Source organism: Drosophila serrata, unplaced genomic scaffold (assembly GCF_035046125.1).
Source record: "Drosophila serrata isolate PLE 108 unplaced genomic scaffold, ASM3504612v1 contig_165, whole genome shotgun sequence".
NCBI lineage: Eukaryota > Metazoa > Arthropoda > Insecta > Diptera > Drosophilidae > Drosophila > Drosophila serrata.
The window spans coordinates 3,213,820-3,234,659 of NW_028257063.1; the positions used below are offsets into that span (position 1 = coordinate 3,213,820).

The 20,840-nt window shown below is 42.9% G+C and overlaps 3 protein-coding genes and 1 long non-coding RNA gene across 4 annotated transcripts; 2 read left to right on the top strand and 2 right to left on the bottom strand.

The window, feature by feature from the left end:
• Positions 1-49: 49 nt before the first annotated feature.
• On the bottom strand, positions 50-512 carry LOC147644516 (uncharacterized). The gene is made up of 2 exons (XR_015270420.1): positions 224-512; positions 50-162 (listed from the first exon to the last, which is right to left on the bottom strand). It is a non-coding gene; the product is annotated as an uncharacterized LOC147644516 (long non-coding RNA).
• A 1,031-nt stretch (positions 513-1,543) lies between these two features.
• Positions 1,544-14,260, bottom strand: LOC110176887 (uncharacterized). Its single transcript, XM_020943372.2, has 5 exons — positions 14,093-14,260; positions 13,945-13,996; positions 5,017-5,389; positions 2,158-4,957; positions 1,544-2,091 (listed from the first exon to the last, which is right to left on the bottom strand). Exons 2-5 carry the CDS (start codon positions 13,963-13,965, stop codon positions 1,896-1,898), a joined length of 3,390 nt encoding a protein of 1,129 aa, XP_020799031.2. The 5' UTR covers positions 13,966-13,996; positions 14,093-14,260; the 3' UTR covers positions 1,544-1,895.
• Positions 14,261-16,636: 2,376 nt separating this feature from the next.
• Ir52a (Ionotropic receptor 52a) lies at positions 16,637-18,445 on the top strand. Its single transcript, XM_020943594.2, has one exon. The coding sequence runs from the start codon at positions 16,637-16,639 to the stop codon at positions 18,443-18,445; it is 1,809 nt and encodes a 602-aa protein (XP_020799253.2).
• A 414-nt stretch (positions 18,446-18,859) lies between these two features.
• Positions 18,860-20,662, top strand: LOC110177076 (uncharacterized). The gene has a single exon (XM_020943593.2). The coding sequence runs from the start codon at positions 18,860-18,862 to the stop codon at positions 20,660-20,662; it is 1,803 nt and encodes a 600-aa protein (XP_020799252.2).
• Positions 20,663-20,840: the final 178 nt, after the last annotated feature.

The window sequence follows — 20,840 nt, forward strand, 5'->3', positions numbered from 1 at the left end:
TTGATAACCTAAAACCTCGCACAGTTACCAAAAAAGAAATGAGGATAAAAATTATTCAAGTTTGTTTATTCCACAATCAGTATTTCACGTACTTTCAACTCCATTCTTCCCAAGTTTTAAAGGCCAATCATTAACGGGTTAAGGTCAGAGTACCCACTATTACTACGAGTAGTATGAGCAGCGCGATTAGTATGTAAAAACATATACACATCTTTCTGAGTACCTTCCAGGCAGCAGCACACTTTCCAGATCAAAAAAAAAAAACTTTAATTTTTGTTTATTAAACATTTTGAGTGAAACTCCAAAGGAAGCTTAAACTCTTCAATCCGAAGAGTATTCCAGCTTCGTCTACTCCCGTTCAAGTCTTTAATGTTTTCGCTTTACGAGTATGTGCTGCAGTTTTTGTGCTGTTATCGCTGCATTTGGCTGTTTGCCCAGTCGACGCGAGTTGCTAGTTGCAAGTTGCAAGTTGCTGCCGGGGCAAGTGCTGTTTGTGGTTGTTGCTGCTGCTGCCGTGCTAAAAATAAACTGCATGTAATTATAGTCGCAGCGACTTGTTGCACTTACCGAGACAAAAAAGCGGTTAAAGCCATACCCAAAGCACACACAAAAAACTGACAACCAACCGGCCAAGCAACTGCTCTCTCAGCTTAAGCCTAAGCCTAAGAGAGGCAGCGACTCAGCCGCTCGCTCTTAACCGCTTCTAGTCACGTCGACCGCATGGACCACAGCCCCGATATATCTGTATATACAATATCGTATATTAGCTGGGTCACGTATGCGTGTGATTTGTGGGCGCTGCAAAATCTTGTCCTGCTATCGAGACACGTTTAACTTCTTGGCTTCAGACGCTCGGCGACGGAGACTGCGGTGGCCACCGGCTAACCTTGGCCTAAATTAGGGGGCTCCATCGAATCGATTTCGATCTAAGCCAAGTGGTAAACAACGTAAAGCAGGCCAAGTGACTAGCATAGAATTACCTGGAAATTAAAGTAAACAACAGTGAGATTTTGCGGAATTTAAAAATGTTTTGCTTTGTTTATAGTTTTGTAGATATTTTGAATTTTCTGGCTAAATCTTATAAGATTTTGTTTGGTTATAACGTATTTTACATTATTTTTACATAGCACAGTGGCGACGTCAACGGATTTGGGTTTATTTTGGTACTAACGTATGTAAGTTACTTAATTTTTACAGCATTAATTTTTTTGTTATTAAAGTTTTTAATGAAAAAAGTAGAATATATACCTTACAAATGTACTAAAATGTTATCAAAACGAATCTAAAATATTCTATGATATTTAACAAAATTTTAAATTGTTATACAAATCCCTAAAAACGTAGTTAAAACTATAAAGATTATGAGTTAAGTCCATGTAAAATGGTTTCTAAAGAGAAATACCTCACACATTTCCATGATAAATCACAAATAATTTATAAAAAGTACAGATGCAAAGTATACTAAGGTATATTTTTAAATCTTGCAGAAATTCATACAATTAAAAACCCTTCCTTAATAAAGAAACCCCCCACAGCACTTTAATTTATTTTTCATATTTATTTTAATATTTGTACGTAAATTAACTTAAATTATGATAATTGTAACATCAGCATAGAATATTTACAAAATGGAAATACTACGTGAGGATTGGATGCTTGCAATGCCGTGATCAATGGAACGTGATAATCTTTTTTCTTCCTTTTTTTTTGTTCGTTTTTTTTTTGTGCAGAAAATGTGCAACCTGAGGAAAGAGTTTTTGGAAAATTAGAGAAAAACTAAGGGAGGTGTAAAAACAATAGAGAGGGGAGGGATCTTTCAGGGGCGCACGATGATCATGTCTAGTTGAGTAGCTAATAATGGCATTTGTATTTGTGGACTCGACTCGATGCTATGTCTATCTGCGACGCAGATGCATCATGGACTCCAGGGAGCTCTGGTCCAGGGTGGCGGCATGCTCCAGATCCTCGCTGCTGGCATTCTCCTCGGCCACGTTGACGAACGTGCTCGAGAGCTCTCCATTCAGACGATTAATGCTGCCCGTTCCGATGTCGTACATAAAGATTTCCTGCTCCGCAGATGCGTCAGTGGATCTGAAAATGAAAACAAAGATTTGGTTCATAATCTAAGTCATTTTATTCTTAACTAAATCCACTCACTTGGCCACCAGGAGCACCACCGACTGCAGGTCCAGGTCCGTGCGCGCCTCCTTCTCCAGCCAGCGCTTGAAGTTGTCCCTGGTGGGCTTCTTCACCAGCGTCTTGATGAGCTCACCGCCCAGGAACTTGACCTCCTTGCTGTCCGCACTCCGTGCCTCGCTGCTGCTGGGATTCTGCTGGGCCTCCACTGGAGCCAGGACCACAACACTGACAATCCTCTTGCCCTGCAACTCTTCGCTGTCTGGGATGGGGAACTGGGCTCCATTGATCTTCAGCGGGAGATAGCGATTGTATTGCTGACGCTCGGCCAGATCCACGGGAGTCACCACAGTGGCATCCGTCCGCACATATTTCTCGCTAACACTCTGACCCTGCTCGGCATCGTAACGCACCACCTTCACATCCAGATTCTGCTTCTGGGGCAGGGAATTGGTCTGCTTGACACGGTCCAGCTGCTTCTCACTGAGAGCCACCTTGTCGCCATTGGGCTTGACCACGGTCAACACCTTATTGGTCTCGGCAATCTGGGCACCACCGCCGGCTCCATAGAAGTGCTGCAGATGCTCCGCAGGCAGATTCTCCAGGGCAATGTCTCCCTGCTTATCATAATCCAAAATTGAGATGTCTGCGTTGTTCAGGATGCCCGAGGAGAAGAGCTGCTGGCGAAGATCTTCGGGCACTTCGTCGGGCAGTTGGAGCAGCGTCTGGGAGGCTTTGCCATTGGGAGAAGAGGCAGGCGAGGCTGGAGCCGGAGTGGGAGCGGGAGCAGGAGCGGCAACAGTAACTGGAGCAGCTACCTTAACACTCTGTTGATGATGCTCCTTCTGGTTGCGCTGCTCCAGCTCCTTGAACACATCCGAGTGGAAGGTGGACACACTGAAGGGTGAGTTATCTCCAGACTGGGAAGTGATCTGGGAGACGGCTGGCTGCCTGGGCTGCTGGGCAAAGTTGGTGCTGGCCTGAGCCTGCAGAGCAGCAGACTGGGCATTGACATGGACCACTGGCTCGTTGGTGGACTGTGTGTACTGGCTATAGGTCACATAGTTCGATGAAGGAGGCACAGGTGTCACGACCATAACCTTTTGGCCATGTGTGGACTCTGCATAGATGGGAGCCTGTGGAGGAGCTTCACTGGGGAAGCTGGAGAAGTGCGACTGTTGCTGCTGCTGCTGGAGATTGGATGAACTGGCTGTGATGTAGTGACCGGAAACGGGTTGCTGCACTGCTGGTCCCAGGTTGGGAGCAGGCACATCATGGATCACCTCGTTGCGGGTATAAGCAAACTGCTGCTGTGGCTGTTGCTGCTGCTGATACTGTTGCTGCTGCTGTTGCTGATGATGAGCAATGGGATTCTGTACCGTCTCCGTGATGTGCTGCTCGAACTTGGGTATGGACTTGAGCAGCTCCGTCTCCTTGGAAGGCTTGATGTCGAAATAGTTAAGACTGCTCTGGTGGTGGTGCTGCTGCTGCTGATGAACCTGTTGCGACTGCTGCTGCTTCTGCTGGGTGTAGTACTCCGGCGGAGGAGTTGGTGACCTCACCGTGAACTGTGGCTGCTGCACGAACTGCGGCTGTCGCACAAACTGATAGGATTGCTGCTGATGTGGCAACTTTTGCTGCTGCTGCGGCTGATAATGTTGCTGCTGCTGCTGTTGCTGGTAGTTGGCATTATCCAATTTGACGGGCAGTGGCAGAGGCTTCACTTGGGGAGCGGGTGCTGGCGTGGGACGGAACTTGATGGGCTGATATGGCGCCGGAGTCACGCTCTTTGGCGGAATTGTGGGGAAGAATGGCACCTGGACTTGCTTGTGTGGCGGCTTCTGATACTGCTGTTGCTGTGGTTCCTGTTGCTGGTGTTGCTGCGGTACATGCTGCTGCTGCTGATGATGTTGCTGCTGATGTTGCTGCTGATGTTGCTGTTGCTGCTGCTGCTGATGTGGCTGGTACTGCTGATTGTGGTTGATGTAGTACTGCGACTGCTGCACCAGCTTGTTGAAGATGCTCTGCGAGGAGGTCGAAGGCAGTTGCTGCTGAGTGATGCTACCACGATGTGGCTGCTGCACCTGTTGCTGTTGCTGCTGCGTTGGCTTGGGGTAGCTGGGAGGTGGACCCACCAGAGCTGAGGGTGGCCTAAAGTAGTTGTTGTTGCCATGTTGCGTGGGCAACTGTTGCTGGTGCTGCTGGTAGTTCAGACCCTGCGATTGGTAGGTGCTGCCAAAGAGCAGGTTCGAAATGGGTCCGGGACTCCGGCCAAAGTTGTTCTCCCTTCCGTAGTCTGCGCGGGTATTGCCCAGGTAACTGCTCTCTGATTTTCCGGCCACCGATGGAGGCAAGGCCACCACCTGTCGCTGAATGCTCTCGGCATCGTGCTCCTCGAGAATGTGTCCAGTTTGGTGCTTGTTCTCTGCCCCAAAGGACACATGGATGCCGGAGTTGCTGTGGAACTTCTCAGAGTCGGGATGGATAATGGTGCGCAGCGTGGTTGATTTTAGGGGAGGCAGGGGAGTGACTGGATACTGGATCACTTCCTCCTCTTCTTCCTCCTCCTCGTTGTCATCGTTGTTCAGGGAAGCAATGGGAGACTCCAAATGCAGCTTGTTGTTCTGATCCTTCTTGTAATTCACATAGAACACATGCACCTTCTCCTTCTTCTTCTTTTTCTTGGTCACAATGGGCTGGGCAGGCTCCTCGGCTATGGTCTCATTTGCATCCTTGATAATAATTTCGATAATGGGTTCAGGAGCCTCCAGATACTGTGGATACTGGGGATAGGGTCCAAAGTTGCTGCTGGGGTACTGAGCTGGAAAGGAAGTAGGGTTGGATTATATCGGATTAATTAGGTATATCCTCTATATTTACCTATGGCATTTTGACCATTGTAGTAGCCCGTCTGGGGATAGTAGCTAGCCGTGTTGTCCACATAACCCGCTCTCCGACTGGCTATCTCGGGATACAGGTAACCGGGATTACCAAAGTCATAGAGAGTCCTTTTGCCGCGATTGTCGCCAGGCCTCAGAGCCTTCGATTGGCGCGTGGTTGAGCTGGAGCCAGAGCTGGAAGACTTGGTAGTTGTCACCTTGGAAGAAGGCGCCGATGATGGCAAAGTTTGCTTGATGCTGGTAGGCTTCTCTGGCTCAGACTTCGTTGGCTTAGTCCCGGTCTTTGGCTTAACTGTTGTGCTGGAGGATGAGGCAGTCGCTGTGGCTCCAATGACCAACAGCGTCAGCGCCAACTGCAAATTGATTAGAAAGTTTAAGATTAGTTGAACGCTGATGCCAAAAAACAAAAAATATTTTAATTAAATATTCGTGGAACTTAAATTTAGTGGGATTAGGCCATAGCCAAAGTAGGAGAGATACCAATCAGCTTACAAGGCGCAAAATCACTCGGGGGAAATTGTCGAAAGAGCGGCGTGCCATAAATCTTGGAGATAAACATATGGCTCCTGAAAACAAATATTTTAATTGATATTTCCGTGGACAAGGTCGAGACCCCGGACAAAAGGCAATGCCAAAACAAACTTTTACCGGCCCAAATAGAAGAAGATGGCCAAACAAATTGGTGAATGCCAAAAAAGGCGAATTAAAAACGCAATAAACTCGAACATTGCCTGCGTTAACGAAGCCCCAACAAATTAGCCCAACAAATTGTGGACGTGCTTGTCTATTTTTTATTTTTCACTTTTGCATTGGGTCAATGTCAAGTTGAGGCCCAGAGTTGAAGATGGAGATGGAGATGGAGATGGAAATGGAGTGGCTGGGATTGAGTTGTTGACCACAGAATTGACGGGTTAAAGGCAAGGCTCGGCCTCAAGCTTCGTTTTTGGCCTTTTAAATCCGCGCGAATCGCCGGATTGCGATATGGTTAATCAGCTATGCTATTTTTTTTAGCTTTTGGCTGGAAGCCATTGAGTCATCGGTTTGGAGGCAGAAAGGCAGCCCGGAATTTCGGTCGGCTCAGACCGTGAAAGTTGGCTTAAAGTGCGGCGACGAATTTCAATTGACCGCGAGAGTTGCTTTCTGGCCACGCCCACGCCAAAATGCCAAGCTGACAAAAGGAAAACTCAATTCTGTGTCGCCGCGTTCGGTCTTGAATTTTTCACCAAAAAGAAACTTTCCAAAAAACTGCATTTGGACTGCAAATGTCAGGCCGAAAGCAGAGACTGTGTGTGTTTGTGTGGGCGCTTTACATTTCATTTGTATCTAGTTACAGTGGAGATTCTATAAGAAGTACCTAGAGCCACTCAAAATATTAAAAATTATTGGGTTTTGGAGTAGGAGATGTTATTTAACTAATATTTTATTGAATGTTAGGATACATACATATATTGTTATAAGACAATTTTTAAAACAAATTAACATTTTAAAAACTGATAAATAAATCAAAAATGCCTTAATTTTATTTCGGAAAGCAGTCCTATTTCAGTTTTTATTAGGTTAATAAAACTGCATACTCAGTCTATAATTTTAAAAAATTCAATATTTTGTCAGTTTTTGAGAATTTTTACGATAAAAATGTCAAAATTTTTAAAAAAATTTAATTTTTTCCCGGACATAGCTAGATCGATTCTGCTGTTCATTCTGATCATGAATATATATGATTTATAGGGTGGGAAAGTACTGCTTCACTACGTAACAAGCTTCTGACTAAAATTAAAATTCTCAGGTTAGATGGAATTTGGGGTGCGGAAGTTCCGTTCTTGTAATAATATATTATTGTAATATTTATCTGTTTGTTTACCTCTCTCTCTCTCTCTCTTTCTCTCTCTCTTTCTCTTTAAATGCTTGTTTTTCGGTATGCCTATCCCTCTCCATGTATCTCTTGAGCTATCTGTTACTCTCCATCTCTCCCTGCCTCTGTCTAGGAATACCTCTTTCTCTCTCGCTCTCACTCTCTCTGTTCTCTTCACTCGGATAGTATAAATAGAGCCACTACCACCGCTCTGCCCTCATTCTGTCCGCGGCCGTCCCGCTGTTTACATCTCTAGTGATAGTGTGGTGATAGTGATTACCCTTCGATCCTTCATGCTTATGTTGATTCTATATGAGGGAGGCTTAGGTCTAGGTCAAATGTGCTAGCTATGCATTTATATTCTAATTAATTCCTTTATTATTTATAGTTAGTTATAGTTATTTAAAGCTAGTTACTTAATTTAGAATGATACAGCAATTTGTATTAGAGATATTTGCAGATGTAAACTCAAAGTTAACCACCGAAGTTATATATAAATTATTCACAAATATTGATTTTTAACCTTATGATATCATTATTATTATAACCTTTAGGGTATTATGCCTCCAGTCAGAAGCTTAAAACTCAGTGAAGCAGTCATTTCCGACCCTATAAATCATATATATTCTTGATCAGCATCAAAAGGCGAATCTAGCTATGTCCGGGAAAAATTAATTTTTTCAAAATTCTTGAAAATTTTATAAGGGGTTACATTGTTAAAAAATATAACAAAAAATTGTATTAAATTTTAAACTGAGTATGCAGTTTTTTTAACCTAATAAAATCCAGCACATAATTGTTTTCCAAACTGAAATTTGTGAATTTTTGACTTAGTTATGATTGATTTACCATTCGATTTCATGATCATATCGCAAAGTAAACAAACTTCTTTCTTGTTGTAACTAATTCAAGTTATCGAGTCTGGCCTGTAATCAAGTACGAGTCGCACTCGCACTCGCGACTTTAACACATTTCGATGGCTGGGCCGTAAGTGAAGTGAAAATAATACACACTCGACCCACTCCTACGGAGTTGGCCCAGTTGATCTCCGTCAATCGGTGGCGTATGCGCGATCTCACGGCAGTTGTAGTCTTCGTCGTTGCTGATTATGGCATCTGTCGCATTGTCTAGTTTTTGGAAGGAGGGGCAGAGTTCCCCTTTTTGCGTCCGAAGTGTCATGTCAAAACGGAAGCTGTGAGATCGTGTTTTGACAGCCCCACAGACAGGCTGTGTTAGCCTTTGTTTTGACTCGTTTTTAACACGCATTTTGACAGCTTAATGATGCTATCTTAATTGCAATTATTACGGGGGATGAGTGCAGTCTTCAGGTATACTGAGATGCAGTGATGTCACACTCACTTTTATTTATTTTGGCCACTTGAATACAATGTTTGAATAGGGGTTATGGCATAACCTTTGTCTGTGACATATATGCTAATATCTGGGGCCCACACAAACAAAGCGATTATCCAACCAAGAGTCACTTCCCTCTTAAAGAAACTGTCACATGGATATTTATATATCTACACTGACCTACACCCAACTCGGTAGTCAAAGAAAGCCAACGGCTCACACACTCTGCTGACCACATACAATGAGCAAATGTCAAAGATTTGCCAAAACAAAGCCAAATATGAACAACAAAATGTAGAAAAAAAGTGAAAAACACAACACAGTTGGAGGGAAAAAATAAAGAAATAATCAAATCAACATCAGCATCGACAGCGCGAACAGGCAAAAGCAGTTCATGAAAAGAAAGATGCTAACAATGGGAGAAAGTTACACACAGCCCAAGCTACAAAAGCCATCAAAATTCATCTCCAGGCCGAGGGACCGAGGGACCGAGAGCCAAAACCCAAAATACTCGACAGCTGCTGAACTCGCACATTAACATAACGAAAATCTTTTACAAGCCAATAAATCTGAGTTGTCAGCCGGTGTGGAGTTTTCCTCCCCTCGTCACAAAAAGTAAAAGAATTACGCAATCCGGGCCAAGACAAAAATTTATTAATGAAATGGCCGAAGACGGGGAGGCAAACGCTGTTTAGTGGGCAAGTGTAAATCAGAGCCAGAGACTTGGCACATCTCTAACCGCTGTTGTGCAACCGATTATGGCCGAAAAAGAAGCGACCAACCAGTTGACCGACCGCAGGACTAACAACTTGTGGCATGTGGCTAAGTGCGCCAAGAGTGGCAGCAGCAGCAGCAGCAGCAACGACTCTGGTTGTTAACAAGCGGCACGTTTTCTGGCCTCAGTGAAATCTGGCCAACAAAAAATTGCAACTGACAAATTGCCAGGCAAGTTCTCATATAAATAGTGTTTATTTTTTGTCTTTTTTTTTTGGGCCTGCTTTGTTGTCTCAAGTCGCTGGGGTTGTTGCATGCATCACATGCATCTCGTCCGCTCTTGATGATGAGCAGTTATGATATGTGCCAGTTGATCTGCCATTGTTAGTTGCCTGTGAATTAATGGCGGTTGGCCAAGACAGACAATCAGCCTGTGACACGGCATTATTATTCTGAAAGTCATCGCGGTGTGAACCACCTTTACATTTGGCCAAGAATCGCAACCAATTAGCCTAACGTCTGTCTCGCAGTGTTGCAAAAATTGCTCAAAAAAATGTTTAATGTCCCCCAAAATGAGATGCCTGAGAACATTAGAGCCGAGATGCCATAAAACCGTAACTGACATCATTTCCCATTTACCAAAGAAAGAGGCAGAAAAATATATATCATGAAAACCCATAGCGGATGTAAATAATGCGTCACTTTCGCGCGAAATTGCCAACAATCGGGTAAATCCTTATAATTAAATCCCAGACTAAGGTTGCATAAGTCTTAAGCGGGGGGAGGGGACAGGCAGCTGTCCAAATCGAATAACTGTAGCGCGACCGCGTGGCAGGAACGAGGAAAGGAAGTGAGCGCTGCAGAAAATGTGAGACTCAAGACTTGCGAAAACAAACGAGAGAAAAAAACGCCGCCTGCGAAAACGAAAGACTCAAGCGACAAACTTGGCGTGCGAGCCCGAACTAAATGGCGTAAAAAAACCAAAAAAGCCATGTACGAAAATAAAAAACATTTAGCCGGCGCCTTCATTGTGTCTTAGAAGTGGCATTCGACTAGCACCCAAAGGCGCCAGCAAAAAACCATAAAACGGAAGTAAGCGACACGCCGCCACAAAAAAATAATATATAGACCAGGCTAAAACGAGAGAGATCGAGAGAGAGAGAGAGGGAGGAGCGGGCGGGGTGGCCCAAAACGATGACGGTGCGGAGAAACAAAAGGTGAAAAATATGATGAATTATTAAATGAGATGAAAAATGAAAGTGTTTTTATGCCTTCTTCTGCTGCTGCTGCTTTGGCAGGTTAAATGTACACCGGGAAAAAATTCACAGATTTATGAAGACATAAATAATAAAAAGGTTAAAGAAATTTTTAGATTTTAAAGTTACATTTTAACTTAAATTTATTTAAAAAAATTATATTCAGGGGGTTGCTACTTAACTTCTTTATAAATCATATAATTTCCTTAATGAAATATGTTACTACTATTTATTTATTAATTTATTTATGTTGTAGTTCTCCAAACTAAGATTATTTATAAAATATAAACAGTCTATAAAATATATGTAAGTATACAAAAATATCTCCAACTTTCCAAAACTAAAAGAAATCCCCATTTTCATTTCATTAAAGTAATATTTCTATAAATACCAAGATAACTCCCATTATTGCTCCTTAGTTTGTATTAATTTAATTATAATTTAAGTCCCTTGTTGTCTCCATCCTATCTACCATCTAAATTACATGTTAAATCGTAAATTACATACATTTTCTTTCGAATTAAAAATGCAAAATCAATTTATCATTGGCATATACAAGACAAAAGGAGAAAATGGGGAATAATTCAATTTTATAAATGCCATGTTGATATGCCAAAAAAGATAAAACCCATTTTGGTGTGAAAAAATGCCAAACTAACGACCAATTCGGATGCTATTTTTCCGTGTATATGGAGGAGCTGGAAGAGACCCCAGCGTGACATGGATGGGCCCCGTGAAAGCGGTCAGCTGAAGAAGGTCCACCTGCCGATGACAAGTGGCAACATTTTCGTGTGCGTGCCCCATGTCCCCCCTCACAGCGGGTGTGGGAAGTGGGACTTGGACGCGGACTCAGACTTGGACCTAGAGTCGCTATGCGTGAGCTGATCTGCATAATGATGGGAGGCATGGGATGATGATGATGATGCTGCTGCTGCTGCCTCTGCTGCATGCCAAACAAAATGTAAAAGTTGTCCAAACCACTCCAAAAATAAAGAGAGGTCTCTGTGCAGCAGCTCTCGAGTTGATTGCAGGCTTTTCCTCATTCAAATGAGGGCGCAAAATCAATTGTGACAGAGCAGACACAAACAGCTCAATTCCATCTATCTATCCATATTTTTTTGCAATCTGTGCAATGTGTCAATTGCAAACTACCGAGTAATGAGTGAATTGAAATGCAATCGAACAAATATTGCGTATGACGGGGCAGTGACAGCGGGTTATGCAAACGACAACGACAAAACCAGGCAAATTAGCACTGGCAAGACACGAGTGACCAGGCACGGCCCAGGTATATACATAGGTATGTGTTTTTCCATCGACACCTGCTGCAAACAATTGTGGATATACATATTTATGCCACCGAAAGGAGGCACCGAAACGAAAGACTTAGGCAACGAACGCGATGCGGCAGTAGCAACATCAGCGAAAGGCAAATCCTAATTTAGCAGCAGCAGCGGCATTAAAACAAAAAAACCAATCAAATGATTAACTAACATTAATTCCATTTCCAAAAAACCATTTCTACCGCCGCTGTTGAGGGCGGTCAGTCGTTGTCGCTGTTTTATGTCCCACTTTTAATTACTTAACCTGCTGCGCGTTGACGACCTAAGCGATGAGCAAGGTCGTTGTATAAAATAAATAAAAATCAAATAAACAAAATCGGTAACCCTCGCATAAATTAAACAAACTTGGCCAGCAGCCGGAACCGCGTTGAACTCTCTCAGTTCAAATGTTGCGTAATGCTTCTCTGCTGCCCGGGAGAAAAGTCAAATAATTAAGAGGGGAAAAAAACAAAAAGCCATGTTAACACCGCAAATTAGTAGGCAGTCCCCCCAGTCAACCTAATCGACATCCGAGCAATTTCGGTCCATCATTAATATTCATGGGGAATGCGTGCAGTTCGAGATACTCTACCGGCCACTTGGGCAAGATTTAATTAAAATTAAATACAAGAGATGACCACGAGTACGAGTACGCGCTATGTACAGAAAATTGTCTGCGGTTGAAAACCGCATTCCGAGATATGAATTCGTGTGTCGCCGCCGCAAAGTACATTCACATCGAAAAACTGGCCACTGGCAACTCGTCTTCAATTGCAAAAGTTTTTCCATTTTTTTACCTGAGTTCCCGCTGCATCTGCCAGCAAGGAAATAATTGAACTCAAAGTGAAAGGTGCATTCCTTGTCAAACAAAAAGCACCAAAAAAAACAGGGCTGCCAAAAACAGTTTGGAACTTTCGGTGGGCTAACTAAAAAACTATATATATCAAATCAAAATTGAAATAAAAATCGGCATCCAAATCCAAAATCAACTTTCTACACTCCCAGCAAATGGACAGTTTGCATGCGTGCAGCATATTAAAATATATGCTCAGCCTCGGCCTATTTGGGGGGGAAGCCCATCATCAAATCACCTCAACAGGTGGCCAGTGGCACTGAATAGCCCAAAGCCAAAAAAAAAAGCAGAGCCATTCTTCTTGACTCAAACAAACACGAGCAATGACAATCAGTATTTTCCATTAGCCTCTGCAGTTTTCTTTACAATCGAAAACAAATAATGATTTTTTTCTGGGCCAGTTCCACTTTTGGCATTTTAGTTTGGGCACAAAAAAATAAAGAAGTTCAATAAACGAAGTCACTTGTCTGCAGATATCTTTTGCTAAAGGTTACACACACACGTCATGATCCAAATAGCAACTAATGATCATCGAGGGGAATTTTACACGCAAAAGTTTAGAGTCATCTTTTGCAAAAGGCAACCGAAAAAAAACTGATGGCCATTTGGCGCCTCGATTTTGAAAGGCAGACGAACACACAAAAGATTGAGATGGCAAAGAGGTTGAGATGGAGATTGAAAGGAGGACAGTTTGGAGAAGCTGTGTGTTGATTTTACTGATGATGCAGATGATGAAGACGATGAAGATGTTAAATGAGCACAGAGACTGCCCCCCCTTTGAGTTTGGTTCTTCAGCAGGTGGCTGATTGCAGGTGATTTCATGGATTATTGCAAAAGGAATAAAAGATTGGAAGGGTAATGTATCACTGGGGAAAAAAAGAAGCAAATCTCAGAAAATATATATTTTAAAGTAAAGGATATATATTCCAAGGAAGACTCCCATTTAAATCTTGTGCAAAATCTACATTTTATTAATCGCAACACCTCGCATTTATTTATTTATGGTTCAATGATATTTCCTAAAACCCAAAGTGGTAAAATATATATATTTGCATATCGTATTGGCATGAATATTTATCAACCCAAATTAGTCAATCAATCTTGTGTCTGCTGTCTTTGGACGCATTCTCTCCGATCACATTTGGAGGGCAAGCAATTTGTTGAAGCCGAATCAACTTGGGCATAACCTGGCTCACCAGGGAAATGTGCAAATCAGGGCTAACAAGAGCCTCGGAAAAGAAAACAATGGGACACATGTGTGCATCATGGATCGCATGGATATCCATGGAGAGATCCAACAGATAGTCTGGCATTTCTTCGTGTAACAAGTGCCAAGTTGAAGACTTGCCAGGCAGCCAGCCGGAAGGCGATTTACACTTGGCTTACTTCGCTCCCGAGGCGGGTTTTGTTTTTTGTTTGGACCCATAATGAAGTGACACGATTTGTCAATGTCAACGATGGGTATAAGGTAATGGGTATGGGGGATAATGGAGGAAGAGGTCGCAGTTCGCAGGTCAAGACAGCGATGACACCTCGAGTTACATAAGTTGGCACTTACCAGCAATGGCAGGGTTCTCATGGCGATATATAATCCCGAGTCCTGCAGGCAGCTGTAAAACCAAAAACTATATAAAATAAACACTCGCGTCAAGTATAGGGTTTGAATTTAAAATAAATATTTATAGAAGATCTTGCACTGCACCCACTCTTTTAGAGATTATCCTTGGACGCGTTTCAGGATGCACTCGGTTTTGGGATTGGTAGAGACACGCGCGCGCTGAGCAAACTGCGGAGACTGCAACTTGGCCGAGTCGCTGCCGTATTGTAACTGAAACTTGCCAGTCGATGTTGGCCAGCAAGCAGCTTGGCCCAAACGAAGACGAAGCCAGGGAGAGAAAGAGCGAACCGCCAGAAAGAGAGTCTGAAGAAGACCCGCTGGCTCTCACTCTCACCTCGTGGTGAGTTCAACGGTTCAACTTGAGGATTTCCATACCAGGTACAGATACAGATACTCAAGTATTCTCAATCAAAAGCAATCGAAAGTGAATCTGGATACCAGCAGCAAAAGATTTTACTTTCAATGGCAGAGAGCAACTGAAGCTGTAGCCCCCCAAAAACAAAAAAAAAAACGAAATTGTGCCGCCAGCCACAACAAGTAGTGTCTGGTCGGTTCGGTCTCAAATGTGTGTTAAAATCGCCGGCAAACTGCCCGACAAACAGACCCCTAAAGTGGGCACATTAAGAGAGCCACGCCAAAAGTATCCACAATGCTCGTGCAGCAGCCACAAAAGTGGTCCCAAAAACAAAAACACAATCGAAGACCTAATGAACCGAGGGGCTTCAGGCTCTTGTTTTATGGCTCCTTCGATTACCAGAAAAGACAAAAGAGCTAAGAGTGAAGGGAAGTAGCCACCAGTTTTAGAGGGTTTAATATTAATATTAATTTCTCTCAGGTTAATAGAGCGAAAGAAATGGTTTAAAAATCATATTATTTGGGTTAGGAATTTGTGACTTAGTAAAAGAATTATTTTAACCCTAAAAAAATGTTTTGTTTCAGTTTATTTTATTTTATTTGAGTGCAAATTTAAAGTCTTATAAACTAAGAATAAGTTATAACTTCCAACTTTTTATCTAAAACAATACATAAAAGTTAACTAACTTAATATATGAATTCCTTCTTTTTCTTATAGATTACTTTTGCTTTTTAGATATTAAAACTATTTGTTTTCCTCGAGAAATCGTTACACAAATGAATTACTTATAATCTTAAAGGAGTCTGGCTTTTTATTTCCAACAAATTTATCAAGTTTCCTCAAATAAAAGATATAATTTATAATTGTTTATACAACTTTAAAGTTTCAAACAATTTAAAGAGGCTGGTTCAAGTTTTTATTTTTGTTAATAAAATAATACTATTAACAATTGTTCAACAATAAATAAACAGAAATTAGGAACCAAAAAACAAACCCATCAAACTTGTAATTCGTTTATATTTATCCCATTAAATAACACTCGACTTTTTCAGCAATTAAATCCCCAAAACCCGATCGGTTTCCTTTTGAAGTATGTTTATTAACCAAATATTTTCTTGGGGAAAATATTGAACCAACATAAGTGCGAGACTGGCACTGCAACTGGTTGGCCAAATAAACGTTTTGTTGGCCATAACACGACCGCTGCACGCACACACACGAGTCACTGCAGCCAAATCAAGCATACGCAGTGTATGACAAGCAAAACAAAATAGTTTTTTGCAGCCAAAGTTGCACCAGCAGCAGCAGCAGCAGCGGAGATGAGTTGTGCTCCACAGCTGGTCATGGCCAGACAATTTGCAGTAACCAAAAATCAATGACCGACCGGTTTTGCATAGGCTTTAGCGCTTGTCGATGGTAACGTAACAACTTTCGCTGAAACGTCATTCACAAAAGCAACAACGACAGCCACAGCAGCAGCAGCAGCAACAACTCTTCACAAAATGGCAAAAGGCAGGCCCAAAGATAAAGCCACGATATCAACGCAGAAGCAGAAGAAATTCAATCGAAATCGCCCCGCATTTTGGCCATTAACGCATGGCTCTTGGACCAGTTTACAGCACTCGAATCTGGGGGGGACGGCGGCTTTCGGAAGTGCAAGCGAGCTGCATGCAAGCCAGGGAAGCGACTCATTTGAATAATTGAATTCCACTTGCACTGCAATTAAGAGCATAAAATGAAATGTTTGCGTTTCTACACTTTCCATGTCCAGGTCCACCAAGACCAAGACCAAGTCACAAAATCGTATGCAATGAGCCAGAGTTTGGCTCAAATTGCCGGAAAATTTCGTTCCAGCAATCGAATTGTCTGTCTCGGAAGAGTCCAATCGCTTTCAAGACTCACTCTGCAGGCCATTGGAAGTCCAAGATCGAGTTCGAGTTCGATTTTGAAGCCATGCAGCGGAAGTTGTTAAAGGCCTTTCGGGAAATTCAAATGGGGCAATCTCACGCACAAGGCCAGCAGACTTTGGCTTTTGGTTTTTCGCCCCTCAGCTGGGAGGAGGAGGAGGAGGAGTTTAAGCCCGCATAAATGTCAGCGAAACACTTACGATTGCAGCCGCTAATTGCCCTGCATGTGGGGTTAAACAGAAAAGCATTAAGCACGGATATTGCATGTCAAATCAGAGTGCAAACGCTTTTTAAATACCATTTAAATATATATAAATAACGAAAGCCAATAAAAGGACTTGATATAGTGGTGAAACCCAACAGTTGCGACATGGCTTCGGGATGGCTGATCCTTATCCTCGGCTGCTTTGGCCAGTTGAGTGCCATGAATGTTTCCATTCCCTCCGAGGAACTGGAACTAGAGGACAGGCTGCTCCGTGTGCTAGCTAGACTTCGATTGGAGGAGCAGTTCAACACTTTGCTAATCTACGGGAATGAGTGTATTTTTCATTCCTTACTGAGACACCTGGTTATACCCACAGTTGTGGTGTCCTCTGGCAGCACAGACTTTGACTGGAACTTTAGCAGCTCCACACTAATCCTCTCCTGCGAACCGGAAGCGGACAGAGAGGAGAATCCGGTGACTCTAATGAAACTTCAAAGAACCAGGCGCCTGATATCCTTGCAGAATGCAGTGTCAACCTGTGAGTCCATTTGTCACCAGTACTCCCTGAAGGAGCAGCATAACGTGGCCATCATCAAGACCAACTTTAATCAGTCGGATATTATATATTCGTGTCGCTTCTTTCAGAGGCCCAACCATCAGGAAGTTCACTTCTTTGCAGATCAACCTATATACATAGAGAACTTCCGGAATATGCATGGAGCAGAGATCAGGACGATTCCCGATTATTTGACACCACGAACCATGATGTATCGGGATAAGAAGAGTGGTGAATCCCGGATAATGGGATACCTGGCCAATGTGCTCAATACCTATGCCGAGAAAGTGAATGCCAAAGTGCGCATTGAGAATGCAACCAAGTTGGGTGTGAAGAAAGCTAGTGTGGGGGAAATCCTGCGTGGCGCTCAAGAGGAGCTCCTGGACATTGGCACCGCCTTGGCCAGTTCCTTGCAGGTTAAGAATATGAATTTCATTACCTATCCCTACATACTCACCGGCTACTGCCTGATGATTCCCGTGCCAGCCAAGCTGCCATACAACCAGGTGTACTCCATGATTGTGGATCCAGTGGTGCTCAGCATTATTTTCGCTTTGTTCTGTATATTCTCCTTATTGATTGTCTACACACAGAACCTTTCCTGGCGGAACTTGACCCTGGCTAATATTCTGCTCAACGATAAGAGTCTCCGTGGACTTCTGGGACAATCGTTTCCGTTTCCGCCAAACCCAAGCAAACATCTCAAGCTGATCATATTCATCCTGTGCTTCGCCAGCGTCATGATCACCACCATGTACGAGTCCTATCTGCAAGCCTATTTCACCCAGCCACCGTCAGAGCCGTACATACGATCCTTTCGGGACATTGCCAACTTCTCGATTAAGGTGGCCCTCAGCCGAATAGAGGCAAATGTCTTAACTTCCGTGAATAGCACCCATTTCAGGGAGATTAGCAAAGATCACCTATTGATCCTTGAGAATTGGCCTGAGTACCTTATCCTGCGCGACTCCTTTAACACAAGCTTCATCTTTCCGGTGTCCGTGGACCGCTGGGATTGCTACGAGGCGCAGCAGAAACTCTTTTCGGAGCCCGCCTTTTATCTCTCTGACCTGTGTTTCAACAAGCTGATGTTCTTCAGCCTCCCGGTGAGAAAATACCTGCCACATCGACATCTCTTCGAGGATCACATGATGCGGCAGCACGAGTTCGGCCTGGTGGCATTTTGGAAGACCCGAAGCTTCTATGACATGGTTCAACTGGGACTGGCGTCCATAAGGGACTACAGTCAGAAGCGCTATGGCGATGGGAGTCTTCTGCTGGATGATATTTCCTGGATACTTAAACTATATTCGATGGCCATTGGAATAAGCATTTGCTGCTTCATCCTGGAGATCTCTGGTTGCATAAAGCTGTGGGAAAGACTGTGGCGATGCCAAAGGTTAAGAAGAGCTCAATAAAGATCTCACTTTATAAAGATGCTATAAAGCAGTTTCTTATTTGCATGTAAGCTTTTCCTTGATTAAATAATCTACATAAAGAGTTTACTAATTGAAGTATTTTTAAACTTTCTTTTCATTTTGAGGGTTCAACATATAAAGGTTTTTTAAAACATTGGTTATAGAAATTATCCTGAAACTTTGCATGACCTTGGCGTTGATAGGACTTAAATTCTTCTATTAGTTGTTTGAGAGGAACATGAAAATTGCATGCTATAAATATCTTTACCCAATTAGAATGTTTTGCCACAAACGACACGACACATGTATTCTTCTAGTTTCTAAACGGTGACTAAACATGTCAACTTTTTTAATTACAGAAGCAGGATACAAAAGGAAAGGACATGCAGAATGTGCAACAGTTTGAATGAGACCATGGCCTGGTTGGTCATCCTGCTCCTCCTCTGTCTTCGACTGACAAGAGCCGAGTTATCAGATATATCCGACCGAAGGGAACCAGACCTAGAAGAAGGCTTGCTGCATCTTCTCCTGAGACTGCGACAAGAAGAGTTCTTTGACATTCTGCTCATCTACGGAAAGGATTGTATTTTTCATCAACTAACTCAACAATTGGAAATCTCCACAGTTTTGGTATCATCTGGAAGCACCACATTTGATTGGGACTTTGGCAGCTTAACTTTGATACTGAGTTGCAGTCTCGAGGACGATAAGGAAGTGACCTATCGCACTCTCATGAAGCTACAAAGGAACAGGCGTCTGATCTATATACAAGAGGATATTCAACCCGAGTCTGTGTGTGAACACTATGCCAAGAAGGAGCAATATAATATAGCCATGGTGAGAAAGGATCTTAATCAATCAAAATACATTTATGCCTGTCGCTGCTTTCAAGACCCCATCATCCATGAAGTAAGTCTACGGGAAAGTAATCCAGTTTATATAGAAAACTTTCATGATATGCATGGACAACCCATGCGAATAATGGCGGATCTTGTGGCTCCCAGATCCATGGAGTATCTTAATCCAAAGGATGGTAAGACCAAGATGATCGGTTATGTGGCCAATTTGATCAGATACTTTGCCCGCAAGTTAAATGCCACCTTGGAGGTTCAAAGGCTGGGTGAAAATGTTAGCTTCAGGGACATCATAAGGAGGATAAAAGAAGATCACATTGACATTGCCATGACTATGGAGGCCTCGTTGCATGCCACAAATTTTGATACGGCTAGCTATCCCTATATTCTCACATCCTACTGTCTGATGCTTCCAGTTCCAGCTAAGATACCCTATAATTTGGTTTATGCGGTTATAGTTGATCACCTGGTTCTTGGTATTATCGTCTTTTTATTCATTATACTCTCGTTGCTATTGATATACAGCAAGAATATGTCCTGGCAAGGACTGAGTCTGGCCAATGTCCTGGTGAATGATGTGAGCCTTCGTGGTTTGTTGGGACAAGCGTTTCCCTTTCCCTCCAACCCAAGCAAACAATTGAGATTGATCTTCATCATACTGTGCTTTGCCAGCGTCATCCTGACCACCATGTACGAGTCCTATTTGCAGTCCTTTTTCACACATCCCCCATCTGAGGCCTACATAAGCTCCTTTGAGAACATTGCAGAGTGCCAGCAACTGATTGCGATCACCACATACAAGATAAATGAACTCAACAAGAACAATAATTCAAATTTTCAAAAAATTAACAAAGGCAACCTTAAGATCATTGAACACTGGAAGGAGTACTTACATCTGAGGAATTCCTTCAATAGAAGCTATGGATATTTGGTGACTGAAGATCGATGGACCAGCTATGCAGAGCAGCAGCGGAACTTTAAGGAACCACTTTTCTACTTTGCGAGGGACCTGTGCTTCTCCCGCCTGGTTTTCCTCAACATTCCCATGCGACGACACCTTCCCTATCGTCATCTCTTCGAGGAGCACATGCTGCGCCAGCACGAGGTTGGTTTGGTGAGATTCTGGAAGAGTCGGAGTTTCTTTGATATGGTGAGACTGGACATAACGCCCTTGGAGGATCTAAGCCAGCCGAAACCATATCAGCCGAGTCTTCTTTTGTTGGATGTCTCCTGGATAATGAAACTCTATTTGGCGGCCATGGTAATCTGCATTGTGTGCTTTGGTTTAGAGGTTTTAAGCAAGAGTAGAGAAAGGAGGCTTAGAAAGTATATAAAAGATGTCTATGGGAATTTTGTAAAGTAAACATATAAACCATAAATTTATTCACATATTTACATATATAGTTTTCCATTTTTGTAATTACCAGACTTTACTGACCAAAGAACTTGGTGGGTAACACGCAAAGTACTTGTCAAGTGATTTTAATTGCGCAAAAAAAAAAATGAAAGCTGTACCTAAACTTAATTACACTGTTTTCTAT